General features: G+C 39.5%; 2 protein-coding genes across 3 annotated transcripts in view; one reads left to right on the top strand and one right to left on the bottom strand.

Annotated features, from left to right (window-relative positions):
• Positions 1-174: 174 nt before the first annotated feature.
• Positions 175-6,602, top strand: LOC120735586. 2 transcript variants are annotated; one of them, XM_040035022.1, is made up of 14 exons: positions 175-717; positions 818-857; positions 1,717-1,867; positions 1,967-2,099; positions 2,217-2,274; positions 2,376-2,490; positions 2,594-2,694; positions 4,034-4,161; positions 4,249-4,485; positions 4,579-4,612; positions 4,867-4,894; positions 5,000-5,094; positions 5,494-6,170; positions 6,274-6,602. In XM_040035022.1, exons 1-13 carry the CDS (start codon positions 695-697, stop codon positions 5,584-5,586), a joined length of 1,236 nt encoding a protein of 411 aa, XP_039890956.1. In that variant the 5' UTR covers positions 175-694; the 3' UTR covers positions 5,587-6,170; positions 6,274-6,602. The 2 variants fall into 2 exon arrangements, with proteins under 2 accessions (XP_039890956.1, XP_039890955.1); XM_040035021.1 differs by having other exon boundaries at positions 175-857.
• Positions 6,603-7,651: 1,049 nt separating this feature from the next.
• The window catches only part of LOC120735585 (proton myo-inositol cotransporter-like), an 82,880-nt gene continuing 63,644 nt past the window's right edge, over positions 7,652-26,887 (bottom strand). Inside the window, exons 5-10 of the mRNA XM_040035019.1 lie at positions 16,697-16,860; positions 16,471-16,591; positions 12,689-12,814; positions 12,425-12,543; positions 10,695-10,847; positions 7,652-9,843 (exon numbers count right to left, since the gene is read on the bottom strand). Coding sequence (XP_039890953.1) covers positions 9,617-9,843; positions 10,695-10,847; positions 12,425-12,543; positions 12,689-12,814; positions 16,471-16,591; positions 16,697-16,860 — 910 coding nt within the window. The 3' untranslated portion in view covers positions 7,652-9,616. The remainder of the gene's footprint in view (positions 9,844-10,694; positions 10,848-12,424; positions 12,544-12,688; positions 12,815-16,470; positions 16,592-16,696; positions 16,861-26,887) is intronic.

Here is a 26,887-nt window from a genome sequence, read left to right as displayed (position 1 = left end):
CCCATCCCCCAGACCTGACTCACCGCGTCGACATAAAGAGCGAGAGGGAGTTCTGATGGCCGGACTGATGTGAAGCGAGCCCGATACTTGTGCGGCTACATCCTGCTCCCCTTTTTTGCGCCAGCTACAAGCACTCCAAACTAGAACAAGTGCACTTCCGGTTATTGTTGCCAAATTAAAGGCGTTCCTACCTCCACCACACAAACGTGTCTGTGTTAGCTTTTATTTTATAAAGAAAATCAGCCCAACATCCGGTTTTGCTGTCGTCACTGGCGACTTAGTTTGCAAAGGGGTTTTTTCATTGGTCGAGCCCCCGGCAAAAATATGATTGGTTGTCTGACAGACGTAAATAAATTAGTCCCAACTGATTTATTCTACTATACTACAGTATTTTATTTTAAGCAAACGTAAGGCACAGTGAAACAAAATACAGAAATAAAGCAAACAAACTCCGTGAAAATTACACATATATATTTTCTTCTTTGAGCATTTCTGAGCATGTGTCAGAAGTCTGGTGGTTCGTCCTCGCGCTTCTATTGTATTCTGAAAGCTAAGATAAAGTTAGCTACCTAGCTGAAACAAAACAATAAGCTATGCATGCACTCTGAATTTCTGTGCTGACACAGGCACAAAAGCTTGATCTTTGTAGTTTTCTGGATTTTGTCGTTTCTATAGTAATTAAGAGCTGTTAAAAATGAACTGGGTTGGAGGTTCAAGGTAAGAGAAAGCAAATTTTGGTTATTAGCTGACGTGTTAATGTATATCATATTAGCCTATAAATGTTTAAGCTAACTAGACATGTAACTGCTCATTTCAGAAACCGGTTAGTGATGAGGAATAATGCCAAAAAGCAGAGGGTAAGACAAACAAATAAAACTTACATTGTTTTACATTAAGTGCAAGTAGGATGCTAAATATTAAATGTTTAATTGTATACTCCATAAAATATTGTATCCAGAAGAAAACTTGCTTTAAAGGGATGCATTTCTAACCAGGGTTGTTTTACAAAATGGAAAGAATTGTTTTGACTTTTAATTTTGAGTATAAGTTAAATTCTTACATAAGGAGGTCAATAGTGCACAGGTTGCATATTGAAAATATATTTAAAGTAGTGGAATAAGACTTTTAATAATAATAATAATAATACATTTTATTTAAAAGCCACGTTCAAGACATCTAAGGACACTTAGAATAGAATAAAAGACATAGTAGAACAATGACAAAACGATATATCTATCTATCTATCTATCTATCTATCTATCTATCTATATCTATATGTGTGTGTGTGTGTGTGTGTATACATGGTTTATAATGTGTGTAGCTTTGGACTTGTACTTGTTCACAACTTTAATTACTTATTTGTTGTTTGGTATTTTTAGTAGAAGGCAACTTAGCCATTTGAAAAGCCCAGACATGGCCTATTTGAAGTTTCATTGATGTGAAGTCTTAAAACTCAACAATACCCCAAATACCCAATACTTCATTAATAATCACCAGCCCAAATTGCTGCCTTTGTTTTTCACAAACATTTTATTTATTTTTCATGTAATAAACATTAAAATCTATATCCTTGTGTAATGATAATTCATTAAATAAATAACAATCACTAATGTTCAAGCTTGATGTTTTTTCATTGTAACCAGTTTTGTAAATGTATTAAATTAACAAAGCCTTTGTCCCTGTGCCTAAATATTGGTTGTGCTTTTTCTGTTCCAGGAATTCTTTGAAAAGAGAAAAATGCAACAAAAACTTAAAAACATGGGAATACCTGTCCCAGCCCCTTCCCTAGGCAACACTAGTTCTGGTAGTTTGGACCTAATGACTCTGTTTATCGTCAACCAGATTGCTGCTAAAAAAGCATGCAAAGGTGAGATTCACAGCCCCAGATCACCAGAAAACAATAATCGAATACATTTAAGCCTCAGGATGGCAAATGATGTAAACAGAAAGTGTTCTTGTTTTTCAGATCCTCCTAAAGCAGCAGTTCTTGGCAGCTGTAAGGCAGGAGCCAGGCATAAGAGAAAAGATCCTCTGGTGCTCCCGATGAGCCCCTGTTCCCCATCACGGCTGTGTCTTGTTGAGGGCCAGTCTGAGTACAGGTATAGCCCCACTGTGGGTTATCAGTTCTTGTAGCCAATTATGTTAATATAATAATAATCCTCTTAATAAATGGAATGAAAAGGGTTTTAAAAGTATTATATTTTCCATTTTAACAGTGTTCAAGAAAGCAGAGAAAGAAGGAAGGTAATTCCACAAGGGTTCAAGTTTCAGCGTGTAAGTCACTTTCCCGCTCTTCATGGTTTTACTTCAAGTTAGGAAAACGTGTTTAATATGAACAAATGTAAAGACACTCACTAAATCCCTGTTTTTGTAAGTTGTCGCCAGTACTTGAGTCGGGTTTCTCAGACAACAGTGCCTCTGACTACCTGCCTGCCATACCTGATGCCCGCAGCTCCTTCTCTTCCACCTCATCTGCCTGCTCAGGCCAAGGTTGTGTAACACTAATAGACTATTAACAACTATAACTGAGTTACAGTACTGCGTATTCTTCTTTGCGTGATGATATCTTATGAAATCCAACTGTTCTCCACAGGAACTTTCACCCTGCAGCTGAATCTCCAGAAACAAAGCCAGGCACTGCATCCCTCTTCTCCCCCACCCTGGGACACCTCAGTTCTATCGCAGACCGATGCAGTAAGGGATAGCTCTTATTAGAATTACATCACTACTTTAAGGTTAAAGTTGTATTTTTTACACATTTTACCCCACACGTGGTTTCATATGTAAGAAAGGAAAAGTATGGAAACTCTGACTTGAGTTGAGAAACTTATCTAAAGTTGGTGTGGAAAAATGGCTTATGTTGGTGTTGTTTAACAGGCCAACAAAGATTTTGGTAACTTCTCAGAACTCTGCTTTACAATAAATCATATTGTGCTTTAATTATAGAATGTGACATACATATGTCATGTGTGTCAAGGTCTTTCACGGTGAATGTAATCTTTTTTTTGTGTATTGATTTCATTCATGGGAATTAAAAACTGGTAATTTTGCCATGAGGCTGAGATACACATTGAAGATGGTTTGCTTCAAGTAGAAGCTGCTGAAGTAACTAGATGAATGGGCCTGTTCCTGATAGTCTGGTGGTGAGGTGGTCCACTCAGGGTCACCAGCGTTTCGCCCTTTAACCTGTAAGACTTTAAATGAGTGGGGGATGGCCAACTTCGATGAAAATTGAAGCTGCATGCCATCCTTTTGGCATTGGCTTTCTTCAGATTGTGAGAAATGGATAGCCTGTCCCCCAGTGACCTCATCTACAAACATGGTTTTTGCACACCTACACAAGTGTAATCCCAGGTGCCCAAATATAAATACTTATTTATATTTATTAAGGCTATTCAGGCCTAAAATTCAGGCATTCTTGTTCAATACAAAAGCTGAAAACAACGAAGAAAAAGTAATGTAGCATTACTTTTGGTATTACTAAAGGTACCAGTATTTTATCATACCACTATAGTATTTTAGTAAGTAAAATTTATTTATATAGCACTTTTCACAGTTAAAAATCACAAAGTGCTTCACAATTAAACCAGAAATATAAATAAAATGAAAAATTATTTTTAAGTTTGTTTGTATAGAAATGTCTTCAGCTGCTTTTTAAAGGGGTCAAGTGTAAAGAGTGCCTTGGTGCCACTGCCCGAAAAGCCCGATCCCCACATGTTTTGAACCCAGTACGTGGGACCAACAGTAACCTCTGACCTGAAGCGCTGAAGAAGAAGCATGAGGTTTCAACAGGTCAGAGATATACTGTGGAGCTTCAACATGTGGAGCTCTGAAAGTTACAACTAAAAGTTTAAAATGAAACCTAAAATTTGCCGGCAACCAAAACTGGAGTAGTATGTGACCTCTTGTTTTAGACCAGTTTATAGTCTTTGGACCAACAGCATCTCTTGCTAAGAGAAAATAGTTACAATCTAATAAAATGTGACAATAATGTGTCTTTCTTCTGACAAATGCTGATTTGTTTCTCTGTCAGTTTCATCCTTTCTCTCAGCCCAGAAGTATGACAAACACATCTCCCTGGTCGCACAACCTTAACCAACCCTTCTTCCAACTTGAGAACCCCACAGCATCTCAAGTCCTCTTTGGCAGTCCACAACCAGGGTGAAAACAAGTTTACATTTTAATTGGTTATTTTCTATCCTTAGTTTCAATTTTTTAACCAATCAGTGCCCGTGTGTGTTGCCACAGTAAAAGCAAGGCAGAAGACCATGCAACATATGTGGACAGCATCTTTCTCAACCGGCCAAAGGACAAAGAGTCCATGCTGGACTTCACGCTTAACCAGTCAGAAATTCAGCAGCAATTGGAGGACAATGTCTTTAGAGGCTTTTGTGATGAAGATTGTGAAGGACACTCTCATTCTGGGAGTGAAAAATCAAAAATATGTCTCCCAGATCAGACACCGGTAAACTCTTCTGCACCTCAGTAAGTGTTTTCACTTCCAGTCTAACGAAATGCATTATTATGGAGCAAATTTTGAATCCATTTTATGTTGGGTTTTTATCATTTTATTGCCAGAACTGTGCCAGACTCACAGTGCATGGGAGCAGAGGTAAGCAGGTTTTAAAAACTACATGTGGGAGTAAAGTTGCCCTTTTACTGCCACCAAGTGGTCAAGTTTGGAACTGCGACGGAATTAACTTTAAATGTGTAGAAAGCAAATCATCACAAAGTTTAATGAGGCTCTCCAGTCATCATAAGCTGTCATATAGAGCTCCCAACAGTTTATGTTTAATATTTTTTATAACTGGATTATATACATGGGTACAGCAGAAGTGTCAAATATTGATTATGTTTTGTTCACAGCCCTGCAACTGCCCTGACACAAGGTTTTGTAAGTTTCCAAGGAGTCTCACGTTAAGGAAATTCATTTATTATGTACATGTTTGAGGAAAAACCAAAACGTAAATGGGTGTTTTTTTCCCCTCTAATTCAACAGCATGCTTTGGAGACAACACTGGGCCAGTGAATGGCTCTGAATATTCGCCAAGTTACTCTTTCAGAGGAGGTCACCTGAGTCCAGACTCAAATGATGTGAGTGAAGCTACACTGTGAACTTTATTCCAACTTTCTGAAGTGCTCTACTTGGAAAGTTATCTTTGAAATACATTAAAGTAATCTTTCATCTAACCCCTCAAAACTGTAGCAAATTCATGCTGTATTTTTGTAGTGCTGATGTTAATTAAGCTGTAGATTAACTATCAGCACTCTGCCAGTTTCTGCAGCCTCCTTTTTTAATTAAACACAAATGAGTAAATTACTATTAAACAGATGATCATCACCTGTCCCAAATAGTTAACACCAAAAAGCAACACTCATTAACAGCACAGTGTTCTTTGCACAGTGCCACTGATTTATACCTCTTTCCTGGACATATTTTCACACCATCTGACACAGGAATTGCTGTTTTCTACTTTTAAAACTATATATTAGGATGAAGACTGCTATCAGCTATGCCTCCCAGCATCTTCTTCTTACATGGATCAAGCCTTTGGCCTCAGCTGGCTCACAAGGGAATTTAAATGAAACACTCTCTGAGCTCAGGTCTCACACCCCACGAATAAGATCCCAAATGGACTTCAGAGTTGACCTAAAAGTTACTGAGAACATGGCTACCCCAGATAAGGCCTTTGAAAGTAAAGGGCAGGAGAAAGAAAGCAGCACAGCTCTCCTTTTATCTCCACACCCTTCAGCTCAAACTCAGAGCTCAGATGTCTGCAAATGCAAGAAAACATCAAGTGAAACTCGAGATGCAGGAACTCAAACAGTACGCAGCCCCCCAGCTGGGGCGTGCGATGCTTCGACTCAGTGCAGCTTTGTTGCAGACAGTGCTCTTGGGTACAGCTTGCATCTATCAAACGCTGACATGTCGGAGCTGCCTCCAGCCACAGGGAGGCAGGCCGGTACTGCCACAGAGCCAGATGCACTCACAGCTTCACCAGAAAACTCCAGGAGCGAAGAGAAGCAGACGCCCTGGAGCAACAAGAAATCAAAGGCGGTTTCCCTGTCAGGCAGGAGCATGATCACTGCTAATAACGGTGCCAAAACGATTCTACAGAGACCCACAAACCTTCTTCTCACTAACGACCTGAGCACGACTAATGTCAGAGGTATGACATGAAAGTGAAATAGTCAGCTCTCTTTATGTGTCAGTTTGAGAGAAACTTGAGATAGAAAATCACATTAAATTTTGCTCTAATGTTTCTAATTTAGGTCAGGAGAATAAAGAGAACACGAGAACTGCCCTCCAATGACAAGCTTTTCAGATCAAGGGAGGGAAGAGGGCACATCTGGCACCAGAGTTAACATAGTCTCAAAGGAGGCTGAAATGCTTCAAGAAATAGCCAACATTTTGCTCCTCCTGAAGCAGAGGAAAATTCAGGGCTACGAAGAACAGATGGATGAAGACATCAGGAAATCAGTTCTGTGCTGTGCATCTTCCTTTATTTTAAAGCAACAGTCATAAAAGTAGATTAAAATAGTTACAGTGTTCTTAATGTTGTGATGCAGTTTATGCAGTTAAATAAAGCTCCAAAACATGACTTTGATTCATACATTTATTTCTTTCCCCATATACACAATATTTCATGAAGATATTTATCTTTATATAATATAAACTCTAGCAAAACATTTACAGCTTGAACAATAATCAAATATACAGCACTCTTTTTTTTTAAATTTGCTTTTCTGTAATACCCCACAAACTTTAGCAAAAACACACATAATTGGTTCACATAGAAAAAAATGTAACCATTTTACTGATAAGTACACATTTAATGCCCTCAGCTGTAGTAGAGGACAGTGTTAACCGGAGGTTAAGGGCTGAACACCACATTATCTCTGACACAGGTGCAGCCTAAAACAATCACATTAAATATTTGGTTGACACAAGTTTTCGTTACTCAGTCTGTGCCGTGGACAGGTAAATCTGTGGTTTTTGTGTGTAGTAATACTTTCAGTACAAAACTAGCTTGTGAAGTTTTAAGAAAACTCTCCTGGATTAAGTGAAACTGGTCAAATACAATCCTATACGGAATTATAGTTGCTAGTGTCTTCTACACCTTTCACTCCAGAGAAGCTGCGCTAAATGAGTTGAAAAGCAAAGTTTTGGAAGTTTAAGTTATTACTCTGAACTATATTTCACAATGTTTTGTTTTTATTGAAATAAACAATCAGAGCTCATCTTCGAGGATCCCTTTATTACCGCTCTGGGTTAAAAAAGAAAATATCTGGAATATTCTAGCCCCATAACTACAAATCACAAGTGTTTACAATAGAATAGCTTATCATTTTCAAACGCAAGTTGAATATTTGAACTTTTTTTTTGTGCTGACTTCAATTCTTGATATGATTTTATTGTAGTCTGTACATGTTGATACTACTTTTTGTGTTTGCTTTGAAAAATGATCAGCTATTATAACGCTGAAGAACTTGCAACTAAAGAGGCAACTATGATATTTGAAAGCTTTTTTTATTTTCAAAAAATCAGCCGGTTTTCCACATGAGGGTGCTTGTGTGCTACAGTATGCCATCGCTGTTCTTCCATTTATTGAAGGAATTTGTTTCTAATCAATTTTTTAAAACCTTTTTCCCCATAGCTATCCACATGACACCTTGAAAACACCAAAATTACTACAATACTTGCAAATACCACCGAGTTTTAATGGATCACTTAGGTGTAATTGTCGCACGGCATTTGATGGTCTGTTTCTTGTTTTAAAAAGTGGTACTAGTCTATAAATAGACTAGATTTATAGATAATGGACTGTTGGGAAAAAAAAAAAATTAAATGGTAATTTTCTGCTAGCACATTATCTGTTTTTTTTACTGAGGTTTCTGGGTATTTCTATTAATGTGGGGTTAAAAGTATAGGTAGAAGAAATCATATGGAAAATTCCATCATTTTAAACGTTGCATTGTACTGTATTTTTACAATCGTTTATTTTGGGTGTCTGCCATGAGAAACCTGTTCACTAAGCACAGCAGCAGCCTTTATACCCCTTACTTACCCTTTTTTATTTTTTGTTACACAGTTGTCTACTTTCCAACAGTTTTGCTACACAGAAAATTACGTGTATTTAACTAACAAGGTGTAACCTTACACAGTTTACACTTTTACAAAACAACATTGCCAAATTACGCTAAAGCCTACTCCTCAACTTTTGACACAAGAACTACATAAATGATATGCTCGGCTATTTGTACATAAGGCTGTGAAGGAAGACACAAAGCAAAATACATGAAATTTTAGTCAATAAAATTCCATCACAGGTGAAATGCAAATATGCACATGTTAAAATTAAAAAAAAGGCCATGTAGACCTACAGGAAATGTGACTGAAAAATGGCCATTAGGCACCTTCACAATACACAGGCACTAATATATCAATGTTCAGATAGAACGAAACACTTAAAAATCTCAGTCATCAAGCTAAAGCTTACTTTTACTGCTACAGACAGAACAGCCCGGTTTCTTTGCTGGATATTACAGACACTATATCCAGAAATAACGACAAGAAAAAGTTCATTGCAAGAGTTGCAACATTGGTTCGTAGGGTAGGTTTTGCGAAGCACATTTTAAATGAAAAAGTAAGCAACGTTAAGAAATTTGTAATTTGTCGAAATGTGGATTCACAAAAAGATCTGTTTTAAATAAATATATAAATACACAAACCATACTGTAGCACGAAGACTTCCAGTCCTTTCAGGGTTACCAAGTTTGTAAGAACGGTTTTGTTTCGGCACCCGTCGACAATACAAGTTTACTCAACCGTAATGATATACCGTGTGTCTCTGGCAATTGCTTTTCATAAAAATTCAAACTGCAAACAGAAGAACATCAGCTCAAGGACTGACATTAAATGTGCTACGCTACAAGCTGAAAAAACGAGACAGCAGAATGTGTCTCATACACCAAGGCATAATGGTACGAAAGACGACAACAGCTGCTGTCCAGTCAACAAAAGTTTTGTGGTTGTATTTACTGTAACTTTTTGAATGGAGTTGCCATTGTATTCCGACACAAAGCTCTGGGATAAAACCGTGTATAAATCATAAATGGTGCTTATAAAACAAATGCACAAAATATTAGGGACAAATTCCAGTCCCTTGTATTTTGTATCTTTGCATCTGTTAAACAGTCATAACTAGTCTCTATGAAAAAGACACTGGACTTCTATGTATTATGCTTTGCCTATTATCTGCGTAGAAGGCCAGTGTTATAGACTTCTGTGGTTGAAAATAATAAGCAGGTCTGAAACCAGATAAGGTGCCAGTTCACCCCTGAATTTAGAGAATGAACTAATGGGAAACATTCATGCTAAAGCATTAGTGTTGATTGGGATTTCCCCAATTGACTGCTTGAAAAGTGAACTGATACATGTTACTGATAGAAGCATAGTCTTCTAAAATGTAATTCCCAATCTATGTTGGAGGTAAACCAGTGGCCCCGCAGATCACAGGAAAAAGAACATTAATACAGACTCAGCCGCTCTGCATGTTCCAGTGAAACAGCTAATGAAACACCCAGAGGGAGGTAAGCAACACCCAAGTTTCCTCTAGTCTACATCTGATGCGTCATTGTCCGATAGATGGTAGTTTGAACCTTTGACCCGGATGTACTCAACCTGCCGTCCCTCATCCGAATCAGAGGCGCCGCAAGAGCAAAGGTGGTTTTCGAACAACGCTTCGATCTCCTCCAGACGGCGGGATTTGGTTTCTGGCAGGCAGCCATATGTGAAGACGAAACCCAGCAAGGCCATGCTGGAGTACAGGAAGAAAGCTCCTGAGAAGACAAAGCAAAAGAACACGCTGTCACCGAGGATAGCCACCCACAAAGATGAGAAACACAATGGCACAACTTCACACTTCTTATGAGAAATGATTTGCTTGTTCTCATTCACTGCCAGAAAAAGAAACACCGATGGTGACAACAGATCCCGCGGGCAGCTAATATTAGACCATGACTGCCCACGCACTTCTAGGGACGTGTGTGGTGAAGAATGAAAATGTTTTTGCAACACTGCTTTCACACTGCTGGTCACCCTACGATAAATGTGGAGTATAAGTAAAATGTCCCTGTCAATGTGGCCTTACAGCAGGGTTAACGGGAAACAAATGTGACGAATAAGGGTTCATACAAAAGACCGACACAGGTTTAATGAGATTTTGTCGCAACTGTGGTCCGTATTTTCTTCTTGTCAACGCACAGTGACATTTTTAAGTTGCAGCCGAGTGCACTTTAAGATTTAACAAGACAACATCTTGTGTTTTCCCAGCTTTGACATTATTTGCCCCACTTTTAGTAAATGATTGCTATCAAGCAGATAAATTGGTGAATGACTCAGAATCGATAATTAATCCAGTGGATCTCAGGATGCCTCCACAATCACCCCTGATTGATTGATCTCCAACTCCGCCAAAGGTCAGCTCCTTCCTGTGTGAGGGGAAACCTGCTGTTGTGCTACACTGACTGAGGAGTTATGCAAGATGGGTGGAAGAAAGCATCACTTCAGGGTATCAGCAAGCTGTTCTGTCCTTATTGCTCTTAATGGAAACACAAAAATACCTCTTACGTGTAAAAAATAAAGGATAAAATCTTTCAAGGTTATTATTTCCTTACACACAGAAACTGACCATAGTAGGTGATGTACTGAGCCAGGTGGAGGAAGGTAAGAGACACCAGGATGTTGAAGGTCCAGTTGACCCCTGCTGCACAGGCGTTCCCTGTGCTCCTTGCCCAAAGAGGATAGATCTCAGAGTTGATGGTCCATGGCATTGGACCCATACCTGCGACAGACAAGTGAGAATGAGCCGTGGGACCATTTGATTAAGAGGTGGAGATGCGAGATGGATGGAGAATTGCACTATATTTTGTTTAAGTCTTATCAGCAGCACTTCATACAACTTATTTCATTTTCAGACATGTAAAAAATTAAAAACTCAAATGTTCTATAGTCTGTATATTTCAAAATGATGTGAGATTACAATAGAAGAAAGGGAAGTGTAGATACTTTATAACAGCAGATCCCAACCCCCGGGCCACGGACCGGTACCGGGCCGTCAGTCGTTTGGTACCGGGCCGCGAGAGTTGAGGCTCGGATGTGAAATTTATGGTTTTCAGGGTTTTTATCGTTAACTCGGTTTCCCTGGGTCTTTTCCCATGTTGTAGTTGTGAGTCTTATTTTGAAAGAAATATTTACGCGTTACCATAGCGACTAGAGAGCATTAAGGGGCAGAGAGGAGGATGTTACTCTCAGTGTTGTTGGCGCATTTCAGGAAGACGCTGCTAATAAAGTTACACAATTACACGGTGAATTCTCGTTTATTATTATTATTATTCACAAAATACCACAGTTTTTGTCTTGGTCGTATCATTTTATTTTGTTGTATTTATCCACAACACCTCACCTCGGTCCGTGAAAATATTGTCTGACATTAAACCGGTCCGTGCAGCAAAAAGGTTGGGGACTGCTGCTTTATAATACAGCCCATACCCCTGTCAGACCCTTGAATTCCAATCCAAGAAGACAAGGACAGGATACCACAAAGAGGAAATTTTGGTTGTCCTTTACTTTAAAATACCCCAAAGTTACCAATTAAATAAAAAATACATGAAGTTTGATTTGCATCCTCTTTCTTCTCCCTAGACTCTCAATTAAGAAGAATTACATGGTAAATGTAGAAAAATTACATAATCAGTCGTGGGCTGTGTTATGAAGTGCTACCGTGCCTATAATAGAAACAAAGACGGTAGTTGAATTTGACAGAAGCAGAAAAGCTCTATCAATATGCAGCATCCACATACAAGTAAAAAGATATTTGATTTGATTTGCAGTCAGCTTCTGATTCCTTTTGTAGGTTGAGTAGTATTGACCAGGCAAATTTATGCAGGCTTTGGCTGCGTACAGGTAAACAGTCCATGTGGAAAATAAAATAAAAACATATACGCCAAAATGCAGTTTTATAACTACTGGCTCTTGTTTAGCTATGAGACTATGATCTACCTGTTTATTTGCGTTTTAAAAACTGTATCTGCATTTCTGGACTCTAAACAATGAACAGTACACCGACTAGGAGTTCAGACAGCAGCCAATGGGTTGGTGCTTTGTTAGGATTGTAATGGATCCTGTTAACTCTGGTAAGCACTCAGACAAACACATCTGCAGCTACAAGTCCAACACAGTGAGGTTTAGCTTTGGCAGGATATCAGAATATAGTGTGCTTTGTCCCACACTGCATTTTCAGAATTCAAAAAAATTATGTTCAATTTATGGTTCTTTTTTTGTTGTTGTTTGTTTTGTTTTCCCCAAAAGCATCCTGGTGTTGGATCTCATGGGGACTAAAACTAAGGTTCAGTCTCTCACCCGGCGCAAAGGCAGCCAAGTAGAACACCAGTCCCAGTAAAACCAACCAGGAGAAGGAGGTGGGGCAGTAGTTGTAGGCCCAGTAGGTCTGATCTCTCATCAGGGTAGAGTTGGAGCATCTATAAGAGGCATGCACATTTTAGTTAGTTAGACTTTACCAATCCTTCTTAAAACTGTGAGGGGGGGGGCAGTTAAAGGTGAGGTGTGTTATTTCACTGCATCCTAATGCACTTCCACATGCTCACTTTGCATCCTGTGACTCACCTGCCCCATGCTGCGTGCTCGGTGGAGGCCTTATTGACTGGCACGCAGGAGGAGGCGAGCAGCGCCGAGCCATTCTCACGGTAACAGAAGCCGCATCCAGGATCCAGCATGCACGGCTCGCACACCCTAACAGCAGATGCAACACGCATTAACTCTCATTGCTCTAAAGACAATCAATCAAACGGCAGCTTGTAATCACATTCTTTTACTTCTGCCTTTCCTCTATAGGATGCTGAGAAACTCCTTGTAAAATTTCAATATGAATGTAAACGTACCTGCTGCTACTGGACAAGATGCAAATATAACAGAAAAACAGCTACCCACCCATCTAACTGAGGCACACATCTCTCCCCAAAATCAGGAAATGCATGAGACATTCGTCCCCACTGTGTGGGATTCACTATCATTACATTTCTTTTCCTATCCTGTTCCCAGCTTTGTTAATTTAAACTACATCCTATCACATTATCATGTTCTGCGGTCTGTTTCTTGATGAGCAGTCCTTATTTTTGAGTGTTTCAACTGAATAGCTTCACAAGGGTGCACTCATCTTTCCCCGTGCTATTTAATCAGGTTTGAGGTAGGTCATGAAATGCACACTCTGCTTGAGAGATCTATTTTTATTGTCCGTAGCTTCCAGGGAAGCTTTTCTCTAATTTCACGCTGAGGTTAAGGATGAAAATAACACCATGTATTCAAAAGTAACTATTGCAGGAGGGTGAGGAGAAAGATATAACCACTTAGCATTAGCTGCTTAGAAGTATCTGTAACACTGATATAGATATTGTTAAGTATTAGTAAAGTTAAAGCCCATTAAACATCTGTTTTTATAAAAAGAAAAAAATCCCAGAGACATTAGCAGGTCAGGCTAGCTAGCCCAGCAGTAATGTAATGCTAGTGATACCTTAGCACTCCTAAGGTTTTTATTAGCGTTAGCTAGCATTGCAGGCTGGTTATGTCATAGATGGCAATTTCACCACTGTACTACTCATGGACTTCCCTTTTACCATGTGTGTAATGCAATGAGACAGTTCAGGAGACTAAGATGTATATTTTATACATATATTTTATACCATATTTGATATTTATCTGGTGACAAAAGTAAGCATAATGTAGCTAGGTCCTAAAAGGGTCAAACCCTTTCCCAATAGAAAAGCAGGGAGCTTGTCTAGAAATCCCTATCAGTAAAATTCTCTATCTATGATAGCTCCCCTTTAACCTTAGTGCTTTCCATCAGGAGCAACCTTCACCCTTAAATTAGTGGACAACCCACTCCACCAAACGATAGCCAACTCAAGGTACGCAGTCAGTATAAATGACTAAGTTAAGACCAGGTGAGTCAAAAAAAATTATTTGTAAAACATAAAATATTTGCACAAATGTTATGTGTCCAGTGCGTAAAGGGCTTTAGCTCTCCTTAGTCAAACCCCAAAATAGCACGTTAAGAAAACATCTTTAAATGGGACATCTGAGCACCAAAGCACTTAAGAGGCTACTGGTGGTTCTGGTGCTCTGTTGATGCTGCTGTGGTCAGTGAAGGGATGCGTGTGGGTTCATGTGAAGCAAAGTGAATTCAGTAAAGCTTTTCCAGTGTGGTAAAAGCACTCATCTCTTCAAATTATCCCTGCGTTTATGTGGGTTATAGCACGCGGTCGCAGGACAGCGAGTGCATTAGGCATTGCCTGTCGTTGTGATGAAAGACTGCCGTTACACATGAGCTTCATCTCGTGTCTGTGTAAGTGAGAGTAAATTGCAACACGGAGGCATCTGATGACTGTTTCATTCGGAAACAAACTCTGGCTCACCGCCTGCCTTCTGCTGCTGCTGGGGACAGTCGAGTGAAATGGGAGTGACAGATGTTAGATGATGAATTGCGTAACTGTTAAAATCATTTAATTACATTTATTATGTGAAATAATTGACCACAATTTCTAACACCTATGCTGGCACTAATTTTGACCTCTGAGTACTCAGAGAAATCTAGATCTGTATTAACGTATGTGTAAAAACCTGCAAGAACTTCACCACAAAAATTCTTTTAGGAGGGTTTTATTCTCTTTCCACCACTTAGTGTCCTCTGCTCTAAAACTGCAAAATACTAAGTGCCTTTACTAAGAACAGAAGTGCTCCAAGGTCAACAGTAGCTTTCTCATGCCAGCACCCCCATTTCCGGTTCTTGTTTACCATTTTAAGCTATGCTACAATACCAAATGTACCGCTTTGTGTTTTCCTCCAACCTTCTGCAGAGTGCGACACCTTAATACAAACACAGAAATCTGTATTTTCCTTCGTATGTGCTAGATGATCAGATGGAGTAATTCAGAGGGACTCGGAGGTCTAAAGTCATACCTACTCCTCACATCCTGAAGGGAAATAACAACCCTCATTACTAGGTTTGATAGTGTAGCTGAATTTCTTTCTACCATGTACGTACATGTGTGTCTCAGTATGTCTTTTGGTCCTGGAGAAAGCTACTCTAGTGGTTATACCCCAGAACTTGGTTGCAAGCCATAAAAATGCAATATCCAGTTGGAAAAAAACACCAGGTGATTTACGTTCAGTTGAGATCAAAATGAAGGGCACGTTTGGAGACTGGTGTGCTCCGATGCATGGGTACTTCTGTATTGATATGGTAATGGAAGCTGAGCACTTATGGTTTGGAACGTCAACATGTTCCAATTCATAAGTGCTGGCAAAACAGAGGCTCTCAGGGTCTCAGTGCCTCTGAATAGGATGGACATGTCTGACCAAGAGGAGAGAGGAGGGAATGCGTCTCCCCAGCCATCTCTTCCATCGGGGATTGAGGAGTTGGCCAGGGAGAGAAAGATCTGAGTATCTCTGCCTACACTTCTCCCATAACCTGAAATGGACGAATGGATTCATGCATGGGTAGATAGGAAGAAGGAATAATTGAGCCTTGGTGCCTCTGTGATCCAGGTCCTTTTGCATGCTTCAGTTTTAAGGACTTCTTATTGACATCAAGCATCAATGTGATATTAAGGTGCTTTCAGTCCCATTGCCACGGGTGTAAAATCAACCTAACCGTGCAGTCTGCCTTTACTAACAAAAAGCTCAACGAATCTGTGCATGGTGCTGTAATAGTTTGCCACCGTTGAAACAAGCCAGATTTTAACATTTTTCCCTCTTCGTTCTTCCATAATAAACTGTAAGTGGTGTTATTGCAAAGTAGAAGCATTTAGGAACCACAGCAGTTCCTGACTGTGCATAATTACAGAGCGAGTCACCAAATGCTGAGGCTCATAGTATAAGTCACCACTGATTTGCTAACTCAATAACTGCAGAAATCCAAACCTCATCTGGCATCAACATCAGCACAAAAACGGTGCACTGGGAGCTTCAGCCATGCTGTTTGCTTTGATGTCCATTTAATGTCAATTTCATACTGGAATGAAAATCCCTGTTGTTATCATAATCCCATAATAAAGTAAATCTCAATTCCACAGTTTACTGTAATGGTTACTGAGTAATTACACCATAGATTAGTGTTTTAACGTGTTCCCTAAAAGACTTGTTTTTGATACCACCGTATTAAATCCTCTGGGTAAATGGTCTTTATTGCTCAAATGGTGTTTGTTTTTTTTAACACTCTGCAGCTAAAATGGTGAACGGTGGAGCAATCAGAATAACTGCAGAAAAGAAAAGACAACCTGTTGTTGGAGCAGGCTAAGAGAACTTAACACTGATAGATTCTGTTGATGTAATAATACCACATACTGTAAGATACATCTGAAACGCCACAGGCCTGTAGATAAAGTACTCACTGGTACTTGGAGCAGGTAGAGTTGGCCATGGCGGGGTCTAATGGGTGGTAGGTGACAGGGGGACTGTGCTGTGCAGACATTAAGAAACCGATGGCCAACAGACTCAAACTGAAACACGTGCCTGTCAAAAATATAATAATTAAATAACGCAAAGAGCGCACAAAAACAACTTTTAATATTTTTTGTTGATTTGGACAGCTCAAGTCTCCTCCTCCTTTAGCCTTACCTATGATGCTGCCTAGGGTGAGCTTCCTACGCCCCACTCTCTCCACCAACCACACTCCCAGCAGAGTAAACAGGAAGTTGGTGAGGGTGGTGAGTCCAGCGAGCCAGATTGCCAACCTGTCATCGCGCACTCCTGACATCTGCAGGATGGTGGCACTGTAGTACCTATGTGACATGAGAGAAAAAAGAAAAAGCAAAGTTAAGAGAATAATAATAAGAAAAACGAAGCATAAAAATAGGTCAAGAGTATCCTTCTTGTCTATAAACACAGACAGATGGGCAACACATCGCAGTCGGTCTTAGTTAGTCTGTGCCTATGAGTCCAACTTGTCCGTGACATGTTTCTTTGCAACAGACTTGACTTACCTGACTGCCAACTGGTTGTATTCTGGCTATATTTCTGCATATAAACAAGTTTGCAGTTAAATCATTGTCCTAAAGCAACTATTTGTGGAGGAATTTCTGAATTTGTGCCAGAATTTAAAAGTTAAACCACTTTATGAAAATACACATTTCAAACTGCCTTACATTCTCTGGGTTTGAATACAGTTGGAAACATTCTGGATAATGTTAGTGTGCAGAGTCAACAAAACACAAGAACGGCATATTCATTTTTCAAGAGTAACTGTTATTACACTTGTTATTACACTGTTATTACACATATTACACTTCAGTTAAATACATTTCAATTTTATTTATAAAGTATCAAATCACTACAGTCGCCTCAAGGCGTATTGTAAGGCAAAAACCCTACAAAGTATTTCAAGTACTGTATAATTGTATTTGGAGAAATGTTAAGCAGTCTCAGCACAATATTATGGCTATATTAAAGTATAAATATCAAACACATACACAAAACTGCAATCAATCTTTAAGTCAACAAGCCAATCACAGCCTCTCTTCGTAAGAGCAATTCACTCATCCACCAACCCCAGTCTCTCTACTTGAGCACCAGTCGCTCCACTAGAGACAGCTAGCGATCAGTTATAAATAGGCTCTCTCTTCATCTCTCACATAATATAATTATACCGGTACTTGCAACTCTGGCACCATGTTGCTCCACGTGTGCAGATTAACAGCAATCATCATCAACAAGGCTCTAAGCAGGCTGCGGTCAACAATACAGACACCTGCACAGAGTCCATTTCCTGTTTCAACTTTGCTACTTTGTAACTAAGAAAGATGAGTGAAAAAAACCAAAAGGACATGCATGCAGAAAACAATGAAACAAAATGCACACACCTGCAGGGACTCTTTAAAGTAAACACCTCCAGGCAGTCTGTTTAAAGTATAGCCATTGAAACGATGCGCTCATTGGCAGAAAACACATCATTACCCAAAATGAACACAACGCGTGCAAGCACATTCAATAGATAGGGACTCAGCAACCTTGAGAGAATGCAACACAAACACAAAGAAGGTAAGACTCATTAAGAAAAAGCTCAAATAAATCTACAGCATTGTCTGCCTGCCTGTGTCTCTGCTTTTCATCTCTTCAAAAGCATCGTTATCTCTCTCTTGTTCTCTCTCTCTCATGTTCTTGGCTTTCTCTCCCTCTCTCTCCCAAAACAAAGACATTCATTTGAGGGATTTGCATAATAACACTTTACTTTTTCTGCCATGGTATCCGCTCAGACAGAACGAGAACAGAAAAGGAAATGAGATGGTGTGAAACTCGGGTTTAAAAGCATGACCTACAGTCTTATAAGGTGCATGAGGTGATAAATGTTTTTGATGGAATTATTAGGCTTCTGCAGACTGAGATATATGCCGGCAAAAATGCACGTGTTTAATGGACACACACTCGCACACACGCGAGAAATGAGTCGGTTTTGGAGCAGCAGCAGGAGTAAAAGCACTATTTCTGTTCTCAGCAGTACAGCCCGCTGTGCTCCATCTCCAGCCCTGCATCTTCCTGATTACAGCACAGACACACGCACACACACGCGCACACATTGTGTTCTGACTTAAAAAGTACTGTGAATAACAGCCTCCAGAAACAAAATGATCATTTTTTGACCACAGTGCCAAGAAGCACGGCCTGTGTTAAATGTTAAAAGCATCTCCGAACTGGCATTTCAGGCTTTTAAAAGCCCCAAAGAGACGCTCGAGAGGCAAACATGGCCGTCGGATTTCTAAAGGACATCGTTATCCATCATCAAGTGCTACAGTGTCATTCTAAGGTGTCATGATGAAATCTCAATGAAAAAAAAAAGAAATAAGTGGGGAACATAATATATAAAGAACTACTCATCTATAAGTTGATAAATCAACTTTAACCCTGTAAGACCCAACCCATCAAAAAATAGCCAGAAAATTTAGATTTTTTGGAACTGAGATGTTTATGTGTATGATATATTTCTATTATATATATAATATAAAATTTTTGTATCACATTTGATACATTGGGTTTTTTGGCAACTTTTTGTCAACTACAATGTTAATTTTAGACAAAAAAAGAGTTTTGTCTATAACATTTTGAAATTATGGCAAGTACTGATCATGTTGATGAGATAGAGGTCTCAGAGACTCATATATCAAATATGATACAGAGGGCATTATAGGGCTAAAAAAAATTTCAAAATCGTGTTTTTACTTTTATTTATTTATGTGAGTGTCTACACTACAGCCATCTTTAACACACAGCGGAGGCTCTGTCGTGTTTTGGGGCGGCATTTCAGCCAGTGGTGTTGGAGCTCTTGTCAAAACTGATTTATAAATTATAACGACAGACTAGTACCATCAGGTTTTGATCTACAATGCAATACCATCTGGAAAGCAACTGACTGCATACTTTTTCAGCGTGACAATGATCCTGTCATGGCTATAAAGGCATACCCTGAGAAAAACAAACAATGGAACACTAACAATCATGGACCGGCCTCCCCAGAGCCCGGACGTCAACATTACTTACAACATTACTTGTAGGTATTTCAATACATTCTTATATTTCCCATTTTTCCAGCAATCTTTAAAAAAAGAAAAAAAGAAAAGAGGTGTGGCTCAAGACATGCAGTTATTGGGGTTAGGTTCATCAGTAATTCTAAATTGCCCATAGGTGTGAATGGTTGTGTGTCTGTCTGTGTTAGCCCTGCGCCAGACTGGTGACCTGACCAGGATGTACCCAACCTCTCAACCTATGATAACTGGGATAGGCTCCAGTCCCCCCACAACCCTAATAAGAGTAAACAAAAACATTTGAATGGATGGTAGTTACTGAAGTATCTAATTTTGAAATGAATGTCTTTCCACAGCAAAGAAAAGGAAAACAAAGAATGTTTTCTTTTTCCTTCTGTATATTTGCTCACCTGCATATAGCAGGCTGCTTATGACAGCGCCCGAGCAGGAGACAGACTGATACTCTGGTATAAGAGATCAATGTACAAAGAAGTGAAGCAGCTCAGTATTCCCATGGACATTCCTCACTGGACGACATGGTGTCACATTGAGAGCACTGTAGTGCAGGATGTTGGGATGTAATGTTCTTCGGTTAATTTCTGGGTATTACCTTATGTGTATGAACAGCGTGGTTCCAAATTAAACCAGTCTGTTTATTTGATAATGAAATCAATTTGTAGTGTCATGGTTAAGTTTATGATATCAGGGAAATCTGTTACTTCTCATAGCTTTTCTGTAGCGCTACAAACCTGAAGGGTTTCAGGTGTCACTTCTCATACAAAGTGACACCTCTCAGTCTAAAACACCCACTAGTTGTCGGCTATTAGCACACATCACAGAGCGACAGGAAAGACTCCATGTAGGGTTTGAATGAAACAGCAGTCTGAGGTAATTTCAGAGGGCTGTTTCATAAAATCTCTGTGCTTTCATTTCTGTTAACAATCAGAGCAGTCTTTGAGAGAAAAACTTCAAAGCACCTGTAAGAGCTGAGCTAGTGGAAACAGGCTATAGCGTAGTCACAGGAGAGTCAGGACCCCATCTTTTACTGTCCTGTAATTATTACATCATCTGCAAACTTTCGAAACTATGCAGCCATTCTGTGCCATAAAAGTCTCTCAATTAAAGACACAGTTTAGAAGCAAAGCACAAAAAGTGGCGCTGGAAAAAGCTACAGTAGGAAACTTTTAATTAGTAAGATCTGCTAAGAGAATTTTCTGTTTCCAGGCCCTCAGTGTTTTTGCAACACGATGGCAGTGCAGTGGTTTCCTTTTTTTTAGCTTCATTAAACATTATTAGTCTTTTTTTCGTGCAACTAAAGAATGGGAATGATTTTATGATTGATTCCCTGTGTCCAAATACTGTAAATAATGCATTACAGCTGCTGGTTTCAAACATTTCCCTCGCTCCTAAAATAGATGTATGTAGTGTTACCATGGCCTAGAGTATCCATGCATTATGTCTGTAAGTGTGCTAAGGGGTGGTGTGTTTGTATACGTGTTGATGAGGTGGGCATGGTGGAATATCTGTGGTGTGGTTGTGGCTGGTTGGTCTGGGTAAAACAGCAAAACAAAACAGTATTTTCAGGCCCAGTCTGACCCTGCTGTGGTGTGAAGTGTTGGCGTAAAGCACATAGCAGAAGGTGTGATCTGGCCCTGACCTGTCTGAAAATGGAAACATGGATTAACACTCCTTTTTAAAACGAATACAAGTGTTTCTTTTTTTAAAACAACAGACAAAAACTGTCTCACTCTGGAATTCGATGGCTCCCTACTGATCCTGGCACATTTGACATGGGTGGTGATGAGAGGACACCTCTTTCTCATGCTTGACATTTACTGTCACCTTACAGGATTCTCTTGGAGGTCTTCTTAAAGTGCCATGCTGGTAGCTTTTAGTGTTTAAGCCTATTAAGTACAAGTCAGTTATACATTTCTACAAAATATCCCAAAAGTTTTGAAGACATGCGTATGTTCCAGAGAATTATAGAGTTTAATATTAATTGTGCAGTTTGCTCCTGACGTTGAGAGCATGGGCAAGGGATGGACAGTTGATTTTCTCAAATGGCCACCATAAGAAACTGGGACTGTTGTGGAGGGCCACAACAATAAACAATAAGCTACAGTTCCTTTTGTGGCCCATCCCTGGCATAAGCCATTTTGTCTTTAAAAAAATATTATATTATAGTAAAAACAAACAGTGTTTTATCAAATAAGCAAGCTGCACAGAAAAGCAGTCATTCTTGGTGACATAGTGCAAACACAAACTGCAGCTCCTTACTGTGTACCTTGAGGTTGTCTAGCTCTAATGCTCCCCCGCCTCAATGTTGAAATGCTAAACAGCAGAAATAAGCATGTTTACTTACTAACACAAAACCTTGTTAGTGGCACTTTTTTATAACTTATCTAAAGTAAAACATTATGTGTCAGCAGGGTTGTCTTCAGTGTTTGGATAATTAAAGATGCAGTTCAGCGTTTCATGGGTGATTCATGGATGTGTCTTGCTAACTAAAATTTTTTGTACATATTTGGTAGAATATAGGATTATGGGCAAACAACCTATGCAGACTTGCTTGCATGCAAGAAACCCCCACAATAAACAACAACAAAAGGAAAAAACAAAACAAAAAAGCGCCTACAAACCTGCATTCTATCTGAAGACCACCAGGTGGCGATAGCTGTGGTTCCAAAAAGCCTTCTGGTCCCCCAGAGGTTTATGGGTAAACACTTTCCTAATGGGCTTATGAGGCCAAACACTCGTGTTGGGTCATACTGAATAAAGAATTAAGTTGGGTTTATAGATTTTGGTTATGCCATGTTTTAAAATGAAGGATTATCTGTTGTCACAAGACGTTTGCCAATGAGGGAGTGTTTTACAGCCACATCCTTGCTTCCATCCATCTTTCACACTGTTTGTGTAGAAAAATAAAAACCTTATAGCTGGGCAACAAGTAACAAGTTTTTTGTTACTTTGTTATTCATCACTTGGTTAATTTTAATCTAAGCATAATTATAGCTTATGTATGATGCATATCAGAATATACAAGCAAAAATGTCCTCCCTTCCATCAAAACTGGCAACCCTAAAACTTTTATGTTCATACAGCTGATGTAACTGAATGCAAATCAGACAAGACAACGCTTAAACGTCTAATTAAACTGCCAAACAGACCCTGTAAGAAGGCATTTTATCTTTTATTTAGTTTGAAGACAGACATATAACTACCTGTATTCAAATACAAGTAGTTACATATTGCTTTATTACCTGTATTTATAGGCTAGAAAAGTAAACATGTGCGTTGGGGTGTGAAAGAAGAGTAGAGAGAAGAGTTCTCCAATATTCAAGGAAGCTCTAACAGAGTGCTACTTATTGACAGAGCACTGATCTAATTATGTAACCTAATAGTATGGATTTAGAGGCAGCTGAAGGATCAGCTATAAGGCAGCAGTGAAATTATGAGATGAAGCGAGCAAACAAGTGTTAAGTGTGTGTGAGTGGGAATGCAGTGAGTGTGTGGGTGCGCATGTACGAGCAAGTGTTTGCACGTGACTGAGTGACCGATTCACTGAGTAAGAGTGTAACAGACAAGGTGTCAGAGCAGAGAAACAGCAGGAGGCATGTATAGTGAGAGAGAGAGAGAGAGAAAGCAGGAAGTAAGTGAGAAAAAGACTGAAAGGTGAGAAAAAGACTGAATGGACGGAGAAAATAGAAAATGGGGGACGTGGGTGTGAAAACAAGAACAATTGGACAGATAAGAAAAGATATGGGGAGAGAGAAAGAGAGACATATATCGGCAGGGAGTGCATGAAAGAGAGACAGACAGAAACAGGGAGACAGTGACTCTCTTGGGAACTGGCCTATTTTTCAAATGAATGCATATGAACGCAGAACTGCATTACATTTACGCTCCGGAACAAAAAAAAGGCTCAGCCCAAATGGGTAAACCTCACACTTGATGTTCTGATTGGCAACTCTGTAAACACACATACACGTTCACACAAATCCGCATTCACAAAGCACCAAGTGTAACATCTGCAGATGTCTGCCACTATCACAGAATCAAACACACTTTGCACTCTCCTGTTTCCCCACTCCTCAAGTAGTAGAAAATACAAAACTCCTAAATCAATCAATAAATTAATGACATTAAATTAATATGGCCCAGTCATTCAGAAGTAATGGTAAATATAGGGGTCCATTTACCACATAGGGAAGTTAATGTTTAGTTCATTTGGTTGGCTGTAAAAAAGAAGGCAAAAGCTCTACAGAAATGGAAGTGATAAGTAGCCAACACTAGCGAAAAACAGTAGTTCACAGTAACACAAGTTTTCGTTTATCATGTTGTTGAAATTGCTGCTTTGTGCTGTTCAACAGTGTTTTGACAGTACTGACCTTTGGGTGACTGGAGAGATGTTAATTGCTGAATGGAGAAAGACTTTGTAGCTTGTCAAAGGAGCTTGCAAAGAAAAGCATCTGTACTTCTTTAAGTTGCTTGAAGACGTTTCACCTCTCATCCGAGAAACTTCTTCAGTTCTAAGGTCAAATGGTGGAGAGTCCCAGATTTAAACCTAGTGGGAGAATATCCCCCCACAGAGGGACAAAAGGACCCCCTGATGATCCTCTAATCGCCTGAGCCAAGGTGTGAAAATGGGTGTGGGTCCCAATCAGCCAGGGTTTCGGGTGAGCTCATTGTGAAACCTGGCCCCACCTTATCATGCGAATTCCTGAGATCAGGTCCTGGCCCAGGATGTGTCCTCCTATGTCCTCCTTTTTATACCATTCTCCTCTGAAGTTAAAATATATAGAGGGATGAATATCCGGAGGAGAGCTAAGAGGCAGCAGACAACTGCACCAATGTTAGCGAACGGGATGAGCTAAAAGACTTTTATAACAACTTTTTTTTACAGACAGTTCTTCTACACTGTTTGTTAAATTAAGTATAGAACATTTTTAGGGTTCTAGGGTGAGAAGTTCAGCCATCCGGGAGGGGCTCGGAGTAGAGCCGCTGCTCCTCCACATTGAAAGGAGCCAGCTGAGGTGGCTCGGGCATCTGACAAGGATGCCTCCTGGGCGCCTCCTGGGGTTGGTGTTCCGGGCATGTCCCACTGGGAGGAGGTCCCGGGGCAGACCCCGGACACGCTGGAGAGATTATATCTCTCGGCTGGCCTGGGAACGCCTTGGTGTTCCCCCGGATAAGCTGGAGGAGGTGGCTGGGGAGAGGGAGGTCTGGGCTTCTCTGCTTAGGCTGCTGCCCCCACGACCTGGCCCCGGATAAAGTGGATGAAGATGGATGGATGGAACATTTTTAGAACAAATTACACCTGTAAATCTTATAAATATAATAGACAAGAGTTTGAGAAGCTTTTGTGACTAAGCTAGCATGTATGTGGCTAGCTGGGATGCAAGGACTAAGCTCACTTCAGTAGCTAGCATGCTATCTACGCAACAAGTAGCAAAATTACCAAAGTCTCTGAAAAAGAATAGTTTGGGATGTTCTGAATGTTGCTGTGTCATTATCTTTGTGTTTATTTTTGCAAGCACAGGTAACAGAATAGCTCTATTGGAAAAAACAATCAGAGGTGTAATGAGCTAGATGATGAATAGGGTCAAAAAGTCTCTGAAACATTAAAAAAGCTGAAAACTTCCACCCAAAATGGCAAATTTATAAGACAAAAAGTACAGATTTATGGGGGGGAAGTAGTATTATAAGTGGAAACAGCTGTTTCTTGCAAATTTGACACATTGTATATTGCCAATTTGTATATTTAATCTTAAAAATGCAGATTTTTCTGATATTTTTGCTTGTTCTAGGAATGTCATGATACCAGGATACCACAGGTTGAGTAGTTAGTACCAATACCAGAAAAATTACATGACTCTTAATACTCAATTTAATACCAGAGTGCAAAAACAAACAAAAAATGGAACAACAACAAAGACATTATTGGGAAATGATTTATTTAAATTTTTAACATTATATTTTGTAGACAGGTCACAGACTGAAGTGTTAGGATGGTTGCAAGTAGCCTATTAACATTATTCCAAGGTACAGTGTTAGTGATAATAAATTACCTAACAAATGTTAAGCTAATTGAACATAGTTTATTTTTAATTACTTGACCCATGTCACGTATCAAAACTAGCACACAAATAACTGCAAATAGTGATCACGTTGCACTATGTTCCACTGGTTGTATTTGTTGTCATGTGTAGTAAACACCAATCCAGCTACTTAATAAGACAGCTTCACACATGACATCCTGCTGTGAGGAGCATGCGAGTGTGATGCGTTTCTGTATGCATTTGATTAGACTCTAAATTAGAATATTTGTCATTAAAAAGGTCTGGCTGTGTCTCGGTGGGAGACAGAAGATGTTGGCATGATTAAGTTGCTTATGAATGCTTGAAAACACACACACACAGGCAAAAACAACCCAGTATTTTTTATTTATTTATTTTTTGGTGTAGCTTCTTGGATTGCATGCAAACAAAACACACGCAGATCAGTGCAAGCTCTGCCAGCTCCTCGCCGGCCCGCCAGCAGAGTGACCACGTAAAACTGTTTTTTGTGACATTTCCAACATGACATTTATCTGTGGGACCATCTGCGAGGGCCAACTGGCATGTTGCAACAACAAAATGACTACTTGGCAACATGACAAAGCACACTGAGATGATATGCATTCATATAGTAGCTAAATTTAATACCACAATGCTGGTTTTCTCAATACATATGTGGCTGTTCCATGAGGTAAATAAAATTGTAGTGATTTGCACTGCATGTTGGCAAAGATGTATCTCTGATATCTTATATTATTAGGATGTCATAGCATTAGAGAAGGTTGTTTTTAAGATGAGAACCTCAGAAAACTACCATACATATACATTATTAACAGCACCTGGGTAGTGGGAAGTGAGGAAGTGAGTTTACCACGCAAAGAGTACTTGGGTAAGATGTCTATTAACAGTTGGCAAATTATATTAAGTGGCTTTTTCTTTTTAGCATTTTTATCTTTCATCTGTCCCAGAGAAAAACTCCATCTGCCACCAATTAATAGTGGGCACTTCCCTTGCTCTTATTTGGACAATTTTGCCACTGTTAGCTAACTAGCCTAAGGTCTTCCAATTTCATGTTTACCTGGGTGGCTTGCTGGATATCATTGCTGGATGCTGCTAATAAAGTTACACAATTACACGGTGAATTCGCGTTTATTATTATATTTACAAAATACCACAGTTTTTGTCTTGGTCGTATCATTTTATTTTGTTGTATTCATCCGCGACACCTTAAAGGCTGG

The sequence above is a fragment of the Simochromis diagramma genome, unplaced genomic scaffold, assembly GCF_900408965.1.
Source record: "Simochromis diagramma unplaced genomic scaffold, fSimDia1.1 OVJJ01000816.1, whole genome shotgun sequence".
Lineage (NCBI taxonomy): Eukaryota > Metazoa > Chordata > Actinopteri > Cichliformes > Cichlidae > Simochromis > Simochromis diagramma.
This window is presented reverse-complemented; position numbering and strand designations above follow the sequence as displayed.